Here is a 16295-nt window from a genome sequence, read left to right as displayed (position 1 = left end):
AAAGGAAGAAAACAGAAAAGAAATAGCAGCAATTCCACAAAACCACTTATTGATTTAATGTTTCCTCTTGTTTATTCTAACGTTCTTAGTTACCAAGTACAGCGAGTGGAAGTCACCTGTAAGATAGAAAGATATGCCAGGTTTCCTCCAAATATATCCAGCCTTTCAGAAATTCTCTTAAAATTAAAACGTGTGCATTTTCACATCAGACAAGCAAATGGTAAAGGAAAGCTGTAGGCTTAAACAGTTCTTTATGATATAACATTGAATTTGAAATGTCAGCGTCTCTCCGAGGTTAATTTGTGAGGTTTCAACCTGATGCGGGTCTTGGCTTGCTCTGAATTCTATTTGTCAGAAATACAAAGCATTTAAGTCTCAGCCACTGAAAGGAAAGTGAAGATAAACTCTGTGTAGTTCATGAAAATTCTTAGGTAGAAAGCTAGCATCCATTATGCAGGAACAGGAGGGGTCTCTGTATTCAGTTCTTGCTCTTTGAAAGTGCACCCATGATTTCAAGACAAAAGTACAAAGAGATGAATGAAAAACACCTTAAAGTCCAATGAGCAAAATCTTCATCGAATTACTTATTCCATTTGATTTAAAAAATAAGAGTCTTATAAAAGAACCTCAAAACCCCAGGCTGTAAATATTAACATAAAAATTCCTTAATATTTAAAATGCTGGAAAATACAGTGCAGAAAGATGAATAATTACGGCACTGTACCTAAAAAGTTCAAAGAAAACAGTTCTGGAAATGATATGAGTGAAACATAATTTTATCAGGCAAAGCATACATTGCATAGGTAAATTTCACATGAAGCGCGAAATTTACTGGACAACCTTTTGGAATGAAAACAATGTTAATTATTAAAAATGCTGTGCTTCTTTCATATTTGCACATGAAAATAAAGTGTTCAACTCAGTAAACACTTGGAGCTTTTATCCTACGTGGCTGCAGATCAATTGCCCTAGAAGCTGCCTCTGCGTGGGAGATTTTGCGCGTGGCTGGTTTAGTGGGGGTAATTGGGAGCAACACCTGGAGGGTTGAAGGACCATCTGGGATGGGCAGAGAGATGAGTTGAACTGCAGTGCACTTGCATCAGGAGCCTCTGAAGACCCCAAGGGAGGGTCTGAAGCAGGGATGCCCTTCAGGGAGCTCCCCAGTAAGATAATGGGTCTCGGTCACTGCGTCGCATCCTTGGGCACTGTTATCCCTGGGGAGAGGCACAGTCTTTTGAGAGCCAACTCCTTGTAGCCCAGCAGTTTCGGGTGGGGGAAGTCTCAGTCCTGAATGGGGGTGGGGGATGGGGTTTCCCCGAATTGTTGCCTCTTTCGGAAACATTTCCCAACGACTGCTTTCCTTCACTGTCACCTTCCCAGTCTACGCTGCTCATCTTGCAGTAACGCAAGAACCTAAGAATGCAACAAATCCAAGAACCTCTGATTCCTTCAGGGGACAACTCAGGAGAGGGTGTGAGGGCGCTCAGAACCCTGATGTCCCCACACATGGAGAAGAAGGTGGTTCTGGACCCCACCTTGCTTTGATTTGATTTCAAAATCACGTCCTTGCTCATGATCATCATAAGAACACTGTCATCTTGAGAAGCCCAGGAGGATAAAACAAAGCCAGTCTGTAGGAACTGTGGTTTGTCATTTACAGCAAAACCAATTAATGACTGTAGCAGAACTTGTAAAGTTTAACTCTTACTATGAAAAATAATCAAAGCTCATTTCTTTTTTTTTTTTTTAGAATATTCTGTATTGCTAATTTTTCTGCATTATTTGCAATGCCGTATCATTAAAAATACTTGATAATATATGTGTGTTACTGTTGAAAGATATTTGACTGAAGTGTCGAAATTAAAAAAAGTAAATATAAATTGCTATTAGATTTTTGAGACCAGTTATTACCAAAAGTGTTTTAAAATATGCTTTGCCTGCACACACACACGCAGAGTGGGTATTTAACAATTTCTTGATGGATGGAGGGTGTCCACGTCAATGCACAATTTATTTTTCAAGCATTTTACAATGTGTGTTAACATCATGCTAAAAGGAGTGATTTCTTGTGTGTGCTTTCAAAAAGGAACGCAAGCTCGGCTTAAGTTAAATGTGCTATAACTGTCAGATTTCACATCTTCCCTTCCTCTCATCTCTCCATAAGCCTGGCTTAGGTTATTATTTTTACTCTTTACCAATACCGACAGATTTTGTTCTTTTCCACCCCCATCCATGGGTGGTGTGACCTTCCCAAATGGTGTAGGACGTCTGAATCCTCAGGTGTCTGCAAACAAGGGTAGGCAACAAGTTTTGCGTATGAGGAGAGCTGTGCAACGTTTTTTGTCGTAACTGTTTGTTTTCTGCTGTGTGTGTCTCCGTGTTTAATTCAGGCTGTCCCAACAACAGCTCTGGCTCTGGATGCGCAAGTCCCCTGGGTGGATTTCAGGGCTGCCTGAGGCTCATCTCCATTGGCGACAAAGCGGTGGATCCCATCTCAGTGCAGCAGGGGGCGCTGGGGAGCTTCCGTGACCTCCAGATAGACACCTGTGGCCTCACAGACAGGTAAGGCAATCTCGGGTCAGCATGTCCGTTTTCAATTTTTTCGTAATAGATTCAAACCCAATAAACAGCTGGAAAAGAGCACCTTCTTGCCCCTTCTCTATTCCCAATATCCATTGCATAGGGAAAAATTATATTTACACTGAAAAGAAAATTGACAAACTAATTTTAAACAATTGCTTCTTTCAGATGATATTTTCTTAGAAGACACACTCTCATGAATCTTCCTTGTGTGTGCCTCTAAGCTACTTAATCCGCACAGAATTCTCTCGATGCTGCTATAATTATCGATGAGTATAAATCCTTTAAAAGTTCTAACATTGCTCGAAACAGGTTAGAATATTCTAAAGAGGTCATGGATGACCCAGAAATCAAACTCTTTTGTGGTCAGTTGCCTCCACCCCACACTCCCTGTTCTGCAGGAAGAATGCAAAGTAACTCTTCCTTTGAGAAAGGATGAGACTTTGGGGATTTCTAGTGATACTGTGAACACAGTAAAGAATGGAGAGGATCCAGTTGCCACACCCTGAGCATAGTACCAGCTCACTGAAGAAGATAAGAAAGGCAAAACTTTAAAACAGTAACGTATGAAAATTTCTAAGCGTTGCAACTTTGTGTAAGCCATCTTGTTAGTTAGTCGTGCTCTCTGACTTTTAGGTTATTTTGGCTGAAAGGGTTGGCTTAACCATCACACACTGAAGTTTTTTCTTTACCTGGTGTATCTGACTTCTCTGCAGCAGGAATGCATTATGTTTGTGTTGAATAAATGTGCACAGTCCAGACATCCCCACACATCCCTACCTAGTGTACCTTCCCAAAGTCCACACTGTGCAGAGTCCTTTGTGGAATAAATCTATTCCGAATGTAACATTAATTGAAATTCTGTGTCATGTCCAATTAACAAGTTACAATGCGATATAGCAATGTATTAGAAGATTATAAATTCCCAGTATGCAAAATACTGACTCCCAAGAATTTTATTTCTTTAATGCAAATGTCCTTGGTCACATGTTCACATTTCTATTCATTTGTAGAAGGAAAAAAAGTGATTCAAAGAATTTCAATGAAACTCTCAATCTTAATTTTCGGGTTATAAAAAATTTTTTTGGCATAGAAACTGTAACATCATCTTTAGTGATAATGGCAGCCGGCTCTGGAATCCTGAATCTTGGTGTTGGGGGACGGTCAGAGATGTTCTCTTGGAGGTAGAGTGTAGCCCCTCACCCATGGGAATGGCCTTTCGTGGGTCGGGAGGGTGGGAGGTCACAATTTACCGCCAGGGGCCCAGTTGTCACTTCAGTCACGAAGCTCACAGAAAGTTACTTTAGTGCCTGAAGGATTCCTTCACAATATATGCTGTAATCAAAATATTTCTCTTAACGTAAAGGTTGCCTCTTTGTGCATAAAGGTCTTTTAGCCAAAGGGAGAAAAAGGGGCTATATGTATGTGTGTGTGTAGAGATAGAAATAGAACTAAAATAGAAATAGAAATAAAACTAAAATAGAAAAATTTTTCATGTCACATTTTAAAAAGATTTTCAGATCTATGTACCAGTCATCCAGGATAGTAAGTTATCTTCTGTAACACTGAGGACCATGGCAACTGTGTAAGTGGACATGAAAATAACTGTTAGCACTTTGGATGGCCTGTCTGGTCAATAATTGTAATTATTTTATGATTCAGCCTCTGAAGACATGTCCTTATGCTCCACTACTATTAATACTAAAAAATGTTCATTTTTCCTCAGCCCATAGTCCATACCTGCCAACTGCCTGTCCAATGCACCACGAAATAGATTCACTTAAAAACACAGCAAAGTGGACCCCCCGGCCTGGGGGCGCTCTGCACTGTGCCCGGCCGTCCCCCTAGCCCACCGCTCTGCCTGCCCAGAGCAGGTCCAAGGGGGGCTCAGGTGCAGCTGAAGTTTATGATGAAAAATGCAGCTAGTCTTGTAACTTACAGGCATCAGGCCCCGGAATTAATAATTCACGACACGCAGCAGCGTTCCTGGCGCTGCAGAGTCTGAAAAAAATGTTTGAAATCTGACGGGAACCTGGGAAGCCTTCCTGAGTCACACAAGGGCCCACCCGCAGGGCGCTCTGTCTTCCCGTGGCTCTGATGACACTTCAGAGGGAAGGTGGCCCAGTTCTTGGGGACAGGGCTGCGGGGAGGGGATTGCAGGGAGGAGGGATCGTGTCTTACAGCTGCTTGGATTTTGGACATTAGGATTTCCTGTCGTAAAACTCAGGTTACAGAGCCATTTTCAAATTCCTTTTAGGCTCATGTCAATGCCGTCTGGAGCATCCCAAGGCAAGGGCTGGGCTGATGGGGTCACGTTTCCCATTTTCATTGCCTTTGGTCCAACATTAATCTTCTAAACGCTAAATGCAAAACTGTGCACCACATACCTTGTGTGTGTTTTTTTTTTTTTTTTATAGTATTTATCCACGAACCTAAGTATTCTATTTTGGGGGCGTGCTAATGTAAGTGTTATGTTTTTCACTTTAAATCTCAGTTGTTCATTGTTTAAAAAAATACCTTGCAGCCTTACTATCATCATTTACTATTAGTTCCAGATTTTTTGTTTTGATTATTTGGAAATTTCTACGTAGGTAATCGTGTCGTCTGTGAATGAAATATGGTTTTATTTCTTTCTTCCCAATCTATATGTCTTTTATTTCTTTTCTTGTCTTATCGCATTAGCTAAGACTTCCAGTATGATGTATGAATAAGAGAGGTAAGAGCAAACCCTGGCTTTGTTCCCATACTTAGGGGAAAGCATCTGGTTTCTCACCACGAAGTATAATGTTGCCATAGGGTTTTAAGTTTTTTTGTTTTTTGTTTTTCAGTCAATTCTAAGAATTGACTAGTTTGCCAAGAAGTTTTGTTTTGTTTTTCAATCATGAATTGGTATGAGATTTTGTCAAATACTTTTTCTGCATCTACTGATGTGACCATATGGTTTTTCTTCTTTAGCCTGTTTACGTGATGGATTACATTCATTTTCAAATTAATTTTTCAAATTTTTGGAACAGCCTTGCATACCTGGAATAAATTACACTTAGTTGTGTTTTCTAGATATATTTTTATACATTTTTGGATTAAATTTGCTAATGTTTTGTTGAGGATAGCATTTATTTTTTGATAATCAAAAATTAAATAATATTCTTTCAATTAAAACTTTTAATCTTCTCAACAAAGCCTCACCTTTAATTTTAATAAGTGAGACATAACAATCTCCATGGTACGTAAGTGGTTATTTGGTTTACCTGAGTAGTTTTGTGGTTTATTCAATTATATGGGGAAAAAAATACTATTTAAGGCCTCAGTCCTCAGGTGATCTCTAGATCTAATTTCTAAAGGCATCATCGGTCTGACCTAAAGATGATTTTCAGAACCCCTGACACCATGATGCTACACGGATAAAAATTTTCTTATTTTTCCTACCTGTCTTCCTTCTCTTTAAATATTTTCCTTAAGTTCTAAATGAATGTGGCAAGATACTATAATATGGTGTGCGTACGTCAGTTAGCTTTGGCTGCTCAATAAATTATCCTTAAAATGTCCAGGCTGAAAACAACAACTGTTTATCTCTCAATTCTGTGTTCACTGCTGGGTTCTCTCATCATCCATGGTTGCCTGGGGGGTCAGCTGGCAGCCGGACGATTTACAGTCACCTCACTCACCTGTGCTGTGGTTTGAACCGACAGGGGTGATGCTGCTGCACGAGCAGCCCAGGTTTCTTCATGTCGTGGTGCTTTCAGGATTCAAAAATCAGAAGGAGAGCAAGCCCACTGCCCAAGCACTGTTCTATCCTCTGCTGTATCAGTTTGCTAATGTCCCATTGATCCGAGCAGGTCGCTTTCCCAACCCAAGTCCACGATGGAAATATAAGCAATACCTCTTGATGGAAGAATCTGCAGGTCACAGAGCAAGGATATGAAAGCCGGGATGGGAGATGTGCTGTCTGTGGCCCTTGCAGGCAATCTGTATCCCTGGTCATGTATGAAATTAACCTTGCCTTATTTGTGAAAAAAGCGAACACATTTTCGGATGTAATGAGATGTGTACAAAATTTACCTGTCACACATACATGACAGTTGGTAGCATCTAACAGATTTCTTAGTCTATGGTTGATCTTCTGTTTGGAAATCTTGATGACGGACCCAACAATTTTCGTTCATGTTGAAATTTTTCTGGTCGGGTCACTGTCGTCATCTGTCTTTCACGACAGCATATTAATATTAAGGTACGCATTTCTCATGACCAAATGTGGAAGTAGCGCTACGCCCGTCTTCTTCTAGGTGCCTGCCCAGCTATTGTGAACACGGGGGCGAATGTTCCCAGTCCTGGGACACCTTCTCCTGCGACTGCGCACACACTGGTTACACGGGAGCAACCTGCCACTCCTGTAAGCCTCGCACTTCACTTGTTCTTCTTTTCGTTCTGATTTCCATGTGGTTCTATTTTCCTTTCTATCATTTTGGGTATGTGTGTGTCTGTGCAACCATGAGCCAGAAGACAGCATCAAAGAATAAGGATTTTAGCCACTAGTCTTTGGTTTATTTTTAATCAGTTTTATTTCCTAGTGATGATAAGATAGCTTATAGAAATGCATAATAGTAAATAATACAGAAAAAATAGTAGGCGAAGGAAAATCAGTTATAGGAAAATAAAATGTAGTCAAAAATAAAAATAAATTCTAGAATGCATGGTATTATGTCTTGTTCTGTTCCTTGAGTTAGACCCAATTTTAGTGCTCAAGTCCTGTCTGCCAAAGTAAACAGGATGAGTTACCAGATTCTCAGTATTTATAAAATGAAATAAGGAAATTCTCAGAAGCGCAGGATGGGAGCTAACATGGTCGGGTTTCTAGATGTCAGTGAGAAGCCGGTTAAATGCTCAGATTCCTTGCAGTCTTGGTGTTTTGTGATGATGGTGTTTTGTGAAGATGGCGGTGGTGGTGATGATGATGATGGTGATGATACTGGGAACTCACCATGTGCCCGGCTCTCTTCTCGTTCTCTGCATATTTCAACTCCTTTAATCCTCAAAACAGCTCGAGGTGGTAAACGTATTATTATCTACAGTTTACACTTGAGGAATGAGAGAGGCTAAGCTGTTTACCTGAGGTCACACAGCAACAAAGCAGGGCTCTCAGCTACCTCTCAGCAGTGTTTCTTCAGTTGGAACACCGGTCTCCAGTCCTTCAACTTCAGCAAAGCTAACAAAACTTTATTGGCCGTTAAACCATTAGTTCCTAGAAGCTAATGACTAGAGCCCCTGAAATCCCCTTGGTTTTCTAATTATTGGCCCATGTTTATGTTTTTCTTTTAGCTTTCGCTTATTTCTGTGTCACTGCTGATCCTTCTGAAGGGGTTCTCGTAGAACCCCTCTTTCTGAGGCTTCAGAGAGAGAGCGCATGGTACGAAAATTCACTGTCCTCACCGCGTTCAGCCCTCCTACGGGGAGGATACACTGCACTTTTAAGAACTCTTCCCTGTGAATTGCTTAATTTTATTTCTACACAAAGTATGGGAGGAAGGCGGGCCATGGAGTGACATAAATTCGTCCTTGTGGGAACTGAATCGGGAAGCAGGCATTGGTGCGGGGATGACAGCCCTGGGTCCCCAGCCCTGCAGGTTCCACAGAGGAGCCCGAAGCCTCTTGGAAGACAGAGGGGGGTGACTTGTGCCCTGAACACCCCCAAGGTCACCCAGAGTAGGCCACCTCCATCTCTACTTGCTGTCACAGTGCCAGGTAAGACTTTGCCAGCGCAGGTCTTCATTTGAAGGGAGCTGGACACCGTGAACCCCGAGGCTGCGTGACTTCGCCAAGTCACAGCCAGGAGTGCGTTGATCTCTTCTTTAGCGTGTCCTCCATCATACTTTGCAAGGTGACTTGTATGAAGCTGAGACCCACTGAATGTTAATGATTAAGGAATGATGCTCGAGTGTTTTCAGTAACTGGGATCTAAACATCATTCCAAACAACTCTGATCTAAAAACTAACAGATGTATGTATCTGTCCTATATACTCAGGGTCTTTCGCTTGTGGTCCATGATTTGGTGTCATAATTGAATTGACTTTACTGGGGTTCTCTAACTGTTAAGCCATTGAAGGTGACATATTGCCAAATCAGCAGTAAGTGATCACAAAGCCATTGCTTTTGGGTCTAAGGACAAACTTAATACCTACATACAGTCGCATTTTAAAGCAAGCTTTCTCCTGGTCATTCCTCCTCTAACCTTGTTTCCCAGGCAACTCCAGCCCCAACCCAGACACAACCACTGTTATCCACTTATGTGTGTCCCTCTGGACACTTTCCCAGGCAGTTATGAGCATGTTTCTGTATCTATAGAAATGTAAACATGAGTGACCAAAATGCAGGCATGGTGGAAAAATAATCCATATTGTCCGTGTGTCCATCAGTGTAGATGGTAGTGGCCGTGCCGCTGATTGGGGGCAACCTAATTTGACACATTGGACACTTGGATGTTTTCCTTTGCAAAATCTCTGGACAAAAAAACATTCCCTTAATCTTCTTGTGCTGGCAGACAAGAGAAGAACAATCCCTTGAATCTTCTCTGAATTTTTCTGAATTATTTGAAAGATAGAAATGTAGGTGATCCAGTCATTGTAGAATGGCAGAGAGCTGTACCCGACTAGGATCAAGACCTGACCCCTACCTGAGGCCGTCCGCGTGGAAGCCAAATCTGATCCGTAGAGATCGGATCCAACACCGTCCCAGAATCAGTGCTGTACGTCTGTCCCAGCGGCCATTAGCGGCTTTTGAGGTTTTCAAAGGGTTTTTCCTGCCAAGACAACGAGTGATGCACCTGGGAGATGTTACTCGGTTGATCACTCACCAAGTGATCATGCATTTACATGTATTCTGAATTTTAATTCAGCCCGTCATCTGCAGATGTTAATCACTTGCCTTATACATAGCAAAACATTTATAGTACATGTAAAAAATTCAATTGTGTATTAGGATAAACTGAAACCACGAACAGACATTTCATATATATGTTTTATAGATTTATATATACTTTTAAATTTCAGTTTCCTTGAAAAATCATTTGCAAAGCATTTAAGGACGTTGCTTTTTTATGGCTTTTTTTTTTGAGGGGGGAGGTAATTAGGTCTATTTATTTATTTGTTATCTAATGGAGGTGCTAGGAGTTGAATCCAGGACCTCATGCATGCTAAGCACACACTCTATCACGGAGCTGTAACCCCCAAGGACGTTGCTTTTCAAAACAAACTTTAAAAGCTGAATGAAGAGGAGTTGCTGATTTGTGAAATTCATCCCGTTGAAAAAAAAATGCATTTCACATGTAAATTGTTTTAAGTAAACAAAAAGTATAATTACTGAGTAATTAAAAAATAACTTGATTATGAGATAATAACAGATCATTTAGGGAGATTAAGCCAATGCACTTCAGATGCTTAGATATCATGAAGCAAGAAAGAACAAGGCTTGAGGAAATCCAGTTACCATGGGTTTGAATAGAGGTTCAGATCCACACGTCCCGCAGCGATCCCTCCTAAGATCTCTCACTCTGTGCTTCAGAACCTTCATGTCACCCAACTGGAGCAGGGGGGCGCTCCTCTTGAGAAAAGGTCCTCGAGAGCCAGGCAGAATGAGTGTCAGTGGGCAAGTACCTCTCACCAGCACGGAGGGACTCGTCCCCTCGTAGCCGCTGTCTGAGACCCGTGTTCCTTACAGCGCTGTACGAGCAGTCGTGTGAAGCCCACCGGCACGAAGGAGACTCTTCGGGGCTCTACTACATTGACTTGGACGGAAGTGGCCCGCTGGGACCGGCCCTCGTGTATTGCAACATGACAGGTACGCGCCTAAGCTCTTCCCTGTCAGTTCCTTTCCTGCAAATCCTTGCTGTCTGGGAAGCCCAGATGGGGAGAGTAGAGTTTACCTAGTGGCAGCTTTATTTAGATGTGCGTTGTGACTGTAATTGTAATCAGACTGCTCGGAAGCATTAAAAGTAATGTCCTAAAATAGATAAGAAGTGGGCATGAAAAGTTTTGTCACTATTTGCGGGAAATGTTCCTTCTTTGTGCAAAATTAACAATACATCTTCGCTTACTAGTCAGAAACAACCAAAAAAAGATTTCTTGGTTCGTGTCAATAAATGCCAAAGACTTAGGAGAATATTCACTTATAAATTTCTAACATCTGTTTGTGTTCCTTTGACTCTAATCACACGAGTTTATCCAGGAGATAATGAATGTTTCTAAAGTGTGCACACATCATGTAATAATATGTTTATGTGCCCACGGTATAAGTAATATTTCATTTTCCTTAGAAACCCTGTTATAATTATATGTTAAAGGACTTGTTTATGACATGATTTATGACGCCTTTAATTCTTCGAAACTTTTAAATTTACAAGCAGAGGAGTGCAAAGGACCAAAATGTCCACTGTAGTGAGTGACAGCTGCCCTGATGGAACTGACGCAAGTTCTTCGTACCTCTTGTGTACCTCAATCTGTGTGTGTGTACCCATAACTTTCCCCCCAGGCTCACATAACATTCCACCGACAGACTTCCTTTCAAAAACTTTGTGTCCTGCTGGAGCAGTGTAGACCTACCAGGTACTTCAACAACCACAGAATTTGACTCTGAAAATTCTGAGACAACGATCAGAAAAAAAATCAACTGTAGATGGTGCTCAGATGACTATAACTGAGTTGTAATTTGATGTCTCTGTTACGGCTTCGTGTCACCCTGACAGGGTTGCGTTTTCCGTAAGGAAGGTTTGCGAATAGTTTATAATCCTCACATGGTTTTTATACCTCCTGCGATTTCATACGTGAAACAAAATCTGGGCATTCTGGCGGTGATTAATCCTATGATTTGATCTGAATTGAGTCAAACAAATCTTCTAGTCCAAAAACTACCCCTGAAGTTGGTACAGAAAGTTCAGGAACTTGCAGGGCATCACAGTGGGTGTGAGTATGGCAGTTTGGGTCTCTGGGAGTACGCGTTTTATTATTAATATGGACTGAAATACTGCAGTGTGATGACAGGCTTAATGCCTCGGCTTACTTTTACTGAAAGACGTGTGATCAGTAAAAGATGTGCGGAAACAACCAAGGGGATATTTCTAGGTTCACTGGACTCCAGTGGTTTATAGCAGGTCTTCAAGTTGTTCAGTTTCTGCTTTCATTTCTTTCATTGCCACAGCGCAAGTGAACGCCAGGGGCAAAGAAAGCTAAAGGAAGATGCTGGCTTCCCAACAACACATTTCCCTTTTATCAATTAGATGCTTAATTATCACAGACGTCTAGGGCATGTTAAAGATTTTCATGTGTATTATTTTGGGTTAATCCAATGAGCAGAATTCCACATACACTGAAAAATTCCAAGATTCGTAGAAAGGTGGAAATGACCCCAAGTGGCGTGTTCCAAAGATGAGTAAGATTTCAGTGACTGAAGCTGTTTTGTTGATAATTGACTGTTGGCAGATTTGGTTACGGCTGAGGTCAAGTTTGTAAAGAAGGATACTTGCTGCCAAGAGGAAAAACTGAGAGCTGATGGTCTGATCTTCTGCGGGTGGTGGTTTTAATAGAAGAAAAATATTTCAATCAGCACAGTGAACATGTGGCCCATGAGGCTTTAGCGGTGCAGATTTATAAAGCCCTTTGGAACGTATAACTGTCTCAGAGGTATTTTGTTTTCCTGCTAACCTGATACGATAGCTGATGTGTTCTGATTCCCTGCAATTGCTCTTACCTTTTCAGAGTGAACCTTGGTACCCACTGCCAGAGAGAAAGTAGTTATCAGCCAGTATCATCAAAATGCAAAGAGACAGCAAAAACATGCTCAGCTTTGATTTCATGTATATATATATATATATATATATATATGATGATGTACAAGAAAGTTTTCTTACTCTAGAGACGAGAAGGTGCCTCTCAATATGGGGGGGAAAAGTCAGAAATCTACTGATTAACTCTTCTGGTCAATTTACATGCATGATGATGGCCTAGAAAAGTGTCTGCTGAGGACGCGAATCATTTCCTTCCCCAGGGTGACCCAGAGAGATGTCCAAGTAAAGACACAAAATGGAAGAGTTGCACACACACACACAAAAAAAAGCCTCTGACAGCACTGAACACAGGTGTACTCAGCTCCTACCCTGTGCCAGGCACGCTGTGACCAGAGCAGGGACTGAAGCTGAAAGCTGCCTCCCCTGGTGTAGGGTTCTTTCTGGGGTGGGGAACCAGACCCTGGACCGCGGCAAGTCAAATGTGTGGCAGGTTGTGGGGGGGAAGGGGCTGTTGGCACAGACCGGGAAGGGTACGTTACAATTTGACAGTTTTTAACAGAGATGTAGCCAGTGATTAGGCTCTTGTCATGTCGCAGAAAGAATTCACGGACAAGACACAGGTCAAGAAAGTAAAGTGGAGATTTATTAAGGGATGGACAAGATGCTGTCAAGAGGGAGAGAGGGCAGGCTCAGGTGAGCAGCTGCCCTGAGTTTCTTTGGCAAGTTGGTTACATAGGGTGTCAAAATGAACGGGCAGAATATTCATTGGAGAGGGAAGGATTTGGGTTCATATTCCCTGATTCCCATCCCAGCTCCCCCTTCCTTGGGGGAGGAAGGATTTTTGTCCTTACTTAGTCTGGATCAGAAGTGTCATGGTGTTCGTACATGATGGGGACTTCTAATCTGCAAGGCTAATTGTATTGTAATGAGGGCATCTTGAGCAAAAGGTTACATTTGAACACTGGAGATTCCTGCCTTTTCCCACCTTTCTTTGCCTGCCTCCAGGACACTTGTCATCCCAAAATGTGTAGTTTATTATCAGTCTGGAGGTTCCTACTTTTTTCTCTCTGCCCAAGGATGCTTGTTGTTCACATAACGTATGGTTTCCTGCCATTTTGCCCATGTCCCCCTTGCTCTGCTCACATCTAGCTACCTGCCTGTTCTAACGAAGGGATCAGGAAAGAACTCAATTTGAAAGTTACATGTAAGCCAACCACACATCAAAGAAAAGCTGAGGTGGAGCCTTCAAGTGGAAGGAGTAGGCGGTGAAAAGGTCTGAGCCACAGGGAACCTGGTGTGTTGGACAGACGGGGTGGACGGATCAGAGCATGGCTCTTCCTCAAGTCACGTAGCTGGAAAGGCGCAGGTCTGGGAGTCACACCAGCAGTGCAGTTTGGACCAGTAACCATCATGGTGCACCAAGAGGAAGCAAGAGGACCGATTAGGACTTGCTCCAGGAACTGAGCCAAGACCGTGGTGGTGTGGAGGAGGGTGGGAGCAGAGGAGGAGGGGAGAAAGGCTGAGTTAGAACCAGGGGACTGGACATGGGTGGAGGGAAAGAGAGGCACCCGGCAGGGCTCCCGGGTTTGGATCTGAGCCCTGGAAGGAAGGCGCAGGTGTTACTTATGGAAATGGAGGCTCTGGGGGAAGGAGCGCGTTTGAAAGGGAAGCTCAGGCTTCCAGGCGTGAATGCGTAAACTTCGGGTTGTCTGTGGGTCTTTGAGTTGGCTATAAAAATGAGTGCAAGGTCTCTTCTTACAGCCTGCTGGGTGGTTGTAATATCCTCAGCAATCCAAACTTTTAAAAATGTGATTTGGAGTGTGAATTTACAAGTTAATTTCACTGGGCCAGCGGGCTCCCATTGCTTTACTGTCACCAGCGGACACTGTCCAGCAGGATAGAGCATTTCCAGGTCCCCGCATACTTGTCACCTGAGGGGCAGCTCTGTTTTCTGCAGGCAGATTCTGGGAAAGGCTGTATTTTTGTTAAGCTTCTCTAGAGATTCTTCTGTGCACACAGATTTGGAAACCACTGCCATGAAGCTGAGAATCTTCGATTTTACTGTCCACAGCCTACTTTATCGCCAACAAAATTAAAATGAAAGAGGAGCAAAGGGTGTTGCAGAATGGGGAAATGAAACCAACGCAGATGGAACATTTTGGTCCCCCTCATCAGTTCACTGTCCAGGCAATTATTCTGTTGCTCCTATTTATCCAGGTCACTGTGGGTGAGGTTTAATGATCCATCCCTGTGGCTCTGATGCACCCACAAATGCAACAAGAGTTGTTCACACACATGAAGCTAAAAATTAGACATTCATTCTCTAAATTAAATATCAGCTAAACTCCCTAACTTAATCTTGGGAAGTTTTAAGAGCTTTAAGGGGTGTGTGTATGTAAGGTTTCATGAAAAATATGGCCAATAATTTAGCGATTGATATGGATGTATACATTTTTTCTTATCAAAGAATAGTTAATAACCATATGTGTCTTTGTATTTCATTGCAAATGAAAAAACATTAATGCAGATTATGGTATCATAATGCCTTTTAGGTAATTGTTTTTTAGAGAAGTTTATAGTTGCCCAACTCTCGTACAGAACTCCTGAAGTTGGTATATTCTCGTTCTGTGTGAAAAGATAAAACTTCTAAGATTCCATAATTATAACTGAGACGGAACATCAAGTAGATGATGAAACATGTACACACACACACCACACACACACACACACACACACACACACACACAGGATGGAGAGCAGGAGTTAAAATGTTTCAGCAAAGACTTCCAAATAATATTAAATACCAAGGATTTTTATTAAACTCAAAAGTCATAAGGAAAGCAACGTGCTGGAGACAAAGACACGCATAGGCCAATCCAGGGAGCAACAAATATCTCATAAAACAATTATTTAATTAAAAATTTTAAAAATCCAGATTGTTCTTGGGGAAACACCAAGGAATGAATCCAGGTTACAGCTAAATGGTCCTTACTGACTTGGCGATCGTATGAGGTGCCCTCTAACAAATCTACTTTTTTTTTTTTTTTTAAATTAAAGGGATCTCGTTTTAAAATTTTAATTTATTTTTAATTTAATTTTTTTAATTTTTCTTTTTTAAGTTGTTTTAATTGAAATGTAGTCAGTTTACCTTGTTGTGTCAGTTTCTGGTGTACAGCATGTTTCAGTCATACATACACATGCATATATTCGTTTTCATATTCTTTTTCATTATCGGTGACTATAAGATATTGAATATAGTGCTATACAGTAGAACCTTGTTGTTTATCTATTTTATATATCATAGTCAGTATCTGCAAATCTTGAACTCCCAGTTTATCCCTTCCCAGCCCCTCCCCCCTGCCCCAGTAACCATAATTTGTTTTCTTTGTCTATGACAGAGGAAGCTCTTAGGGTCCTGATCTGGTTCCCCCAACCTGGAAATATTTTTGTATGAAAATTTTGCCATCTCTGTGATGCTACAATGCCTGTGGACAATGAAACATTCTCTAATTATTAAAAACAAATACTAACACTTGAAAAAATATGCAAAACCCCAAAATTCTAAACCAATGGCCAAAATTATGTCCTTGGCAATGACCTTCAAAAATGTAGTCCTAGGACATACTCTGCATGCATTTAATGCCTTTAGTACAAAAACAACAAAAACAAGACAAAAAAGTGAACTATTTTGAATGGACTGCTTGTGAAATTTATTGACAGATTCATTTCCTTTGTAAACAGAAGAAACAGAACATAATTTGTTGATGGCAAGGTGAGGAGTATAAACTCCAGTGGGTTTACCCACTGAGAGAGATAGGGGTGTTTGTGCCCACCCTCAAGCCAGGGCATTTTCTTCTATTTTCCTAGTTGCGTCGCTGCAGAAACTGGTTCTCAAGACGTTGCATTGTGAGGTTAATTGTCCCCGGAAGAGGATGCGTTGTG

The 16295-nt window shown here is 41.6% G+C and overlaps 1 protein-coding gene across 2 annotated transcripts in view; it reads left to right on the top strand.

Annotated features, from left to right (window-relative positions):
- Positions 1–16295, top strand: part of LOC105065449 (contactin-associated protein-like 3) — a 148689-nt gene that overhangs the window by 88591 nt on the left and 43803 nt on the right. For both annotated transcript variants that reach the window (XM_074355565.1, XM_074355566.1), the window contains 3 exons: positions 2391–2562; positions 6864–6970; positions 10292–10411. In XM_074355565.1, the coding sequence (XP_074211666.1) occupies positions 2391–2562; positions 6864–6970; positions 10292–10411 (399 nt within the window). The remainder of the gene's footprint in view (positions 1–2390; positions 2563–6863; positions 6971–10291; positions 10412–16295) is intronic.

The sequence above is a fragment of the Camelus bactrianus genome, chromosome 31 (genome assembly GCF_048773025.1).
Source record: "Camelus bactrianus isolate YW-2024 breed Bactrian camel chromosome 31, ASM4877302v1, whole genome shotgun sequence".
Lineage (NCBI taxonomy): Eukaryota > Metazoa > Chordata > Mammalia > Artiodactyla > Camelidae > Camelus > Camelus bactrianus.
Note: the sequence above shows the minus strand (reverse complement) of the source record. Positions and strands in the feature narration are given on the sequence as shown.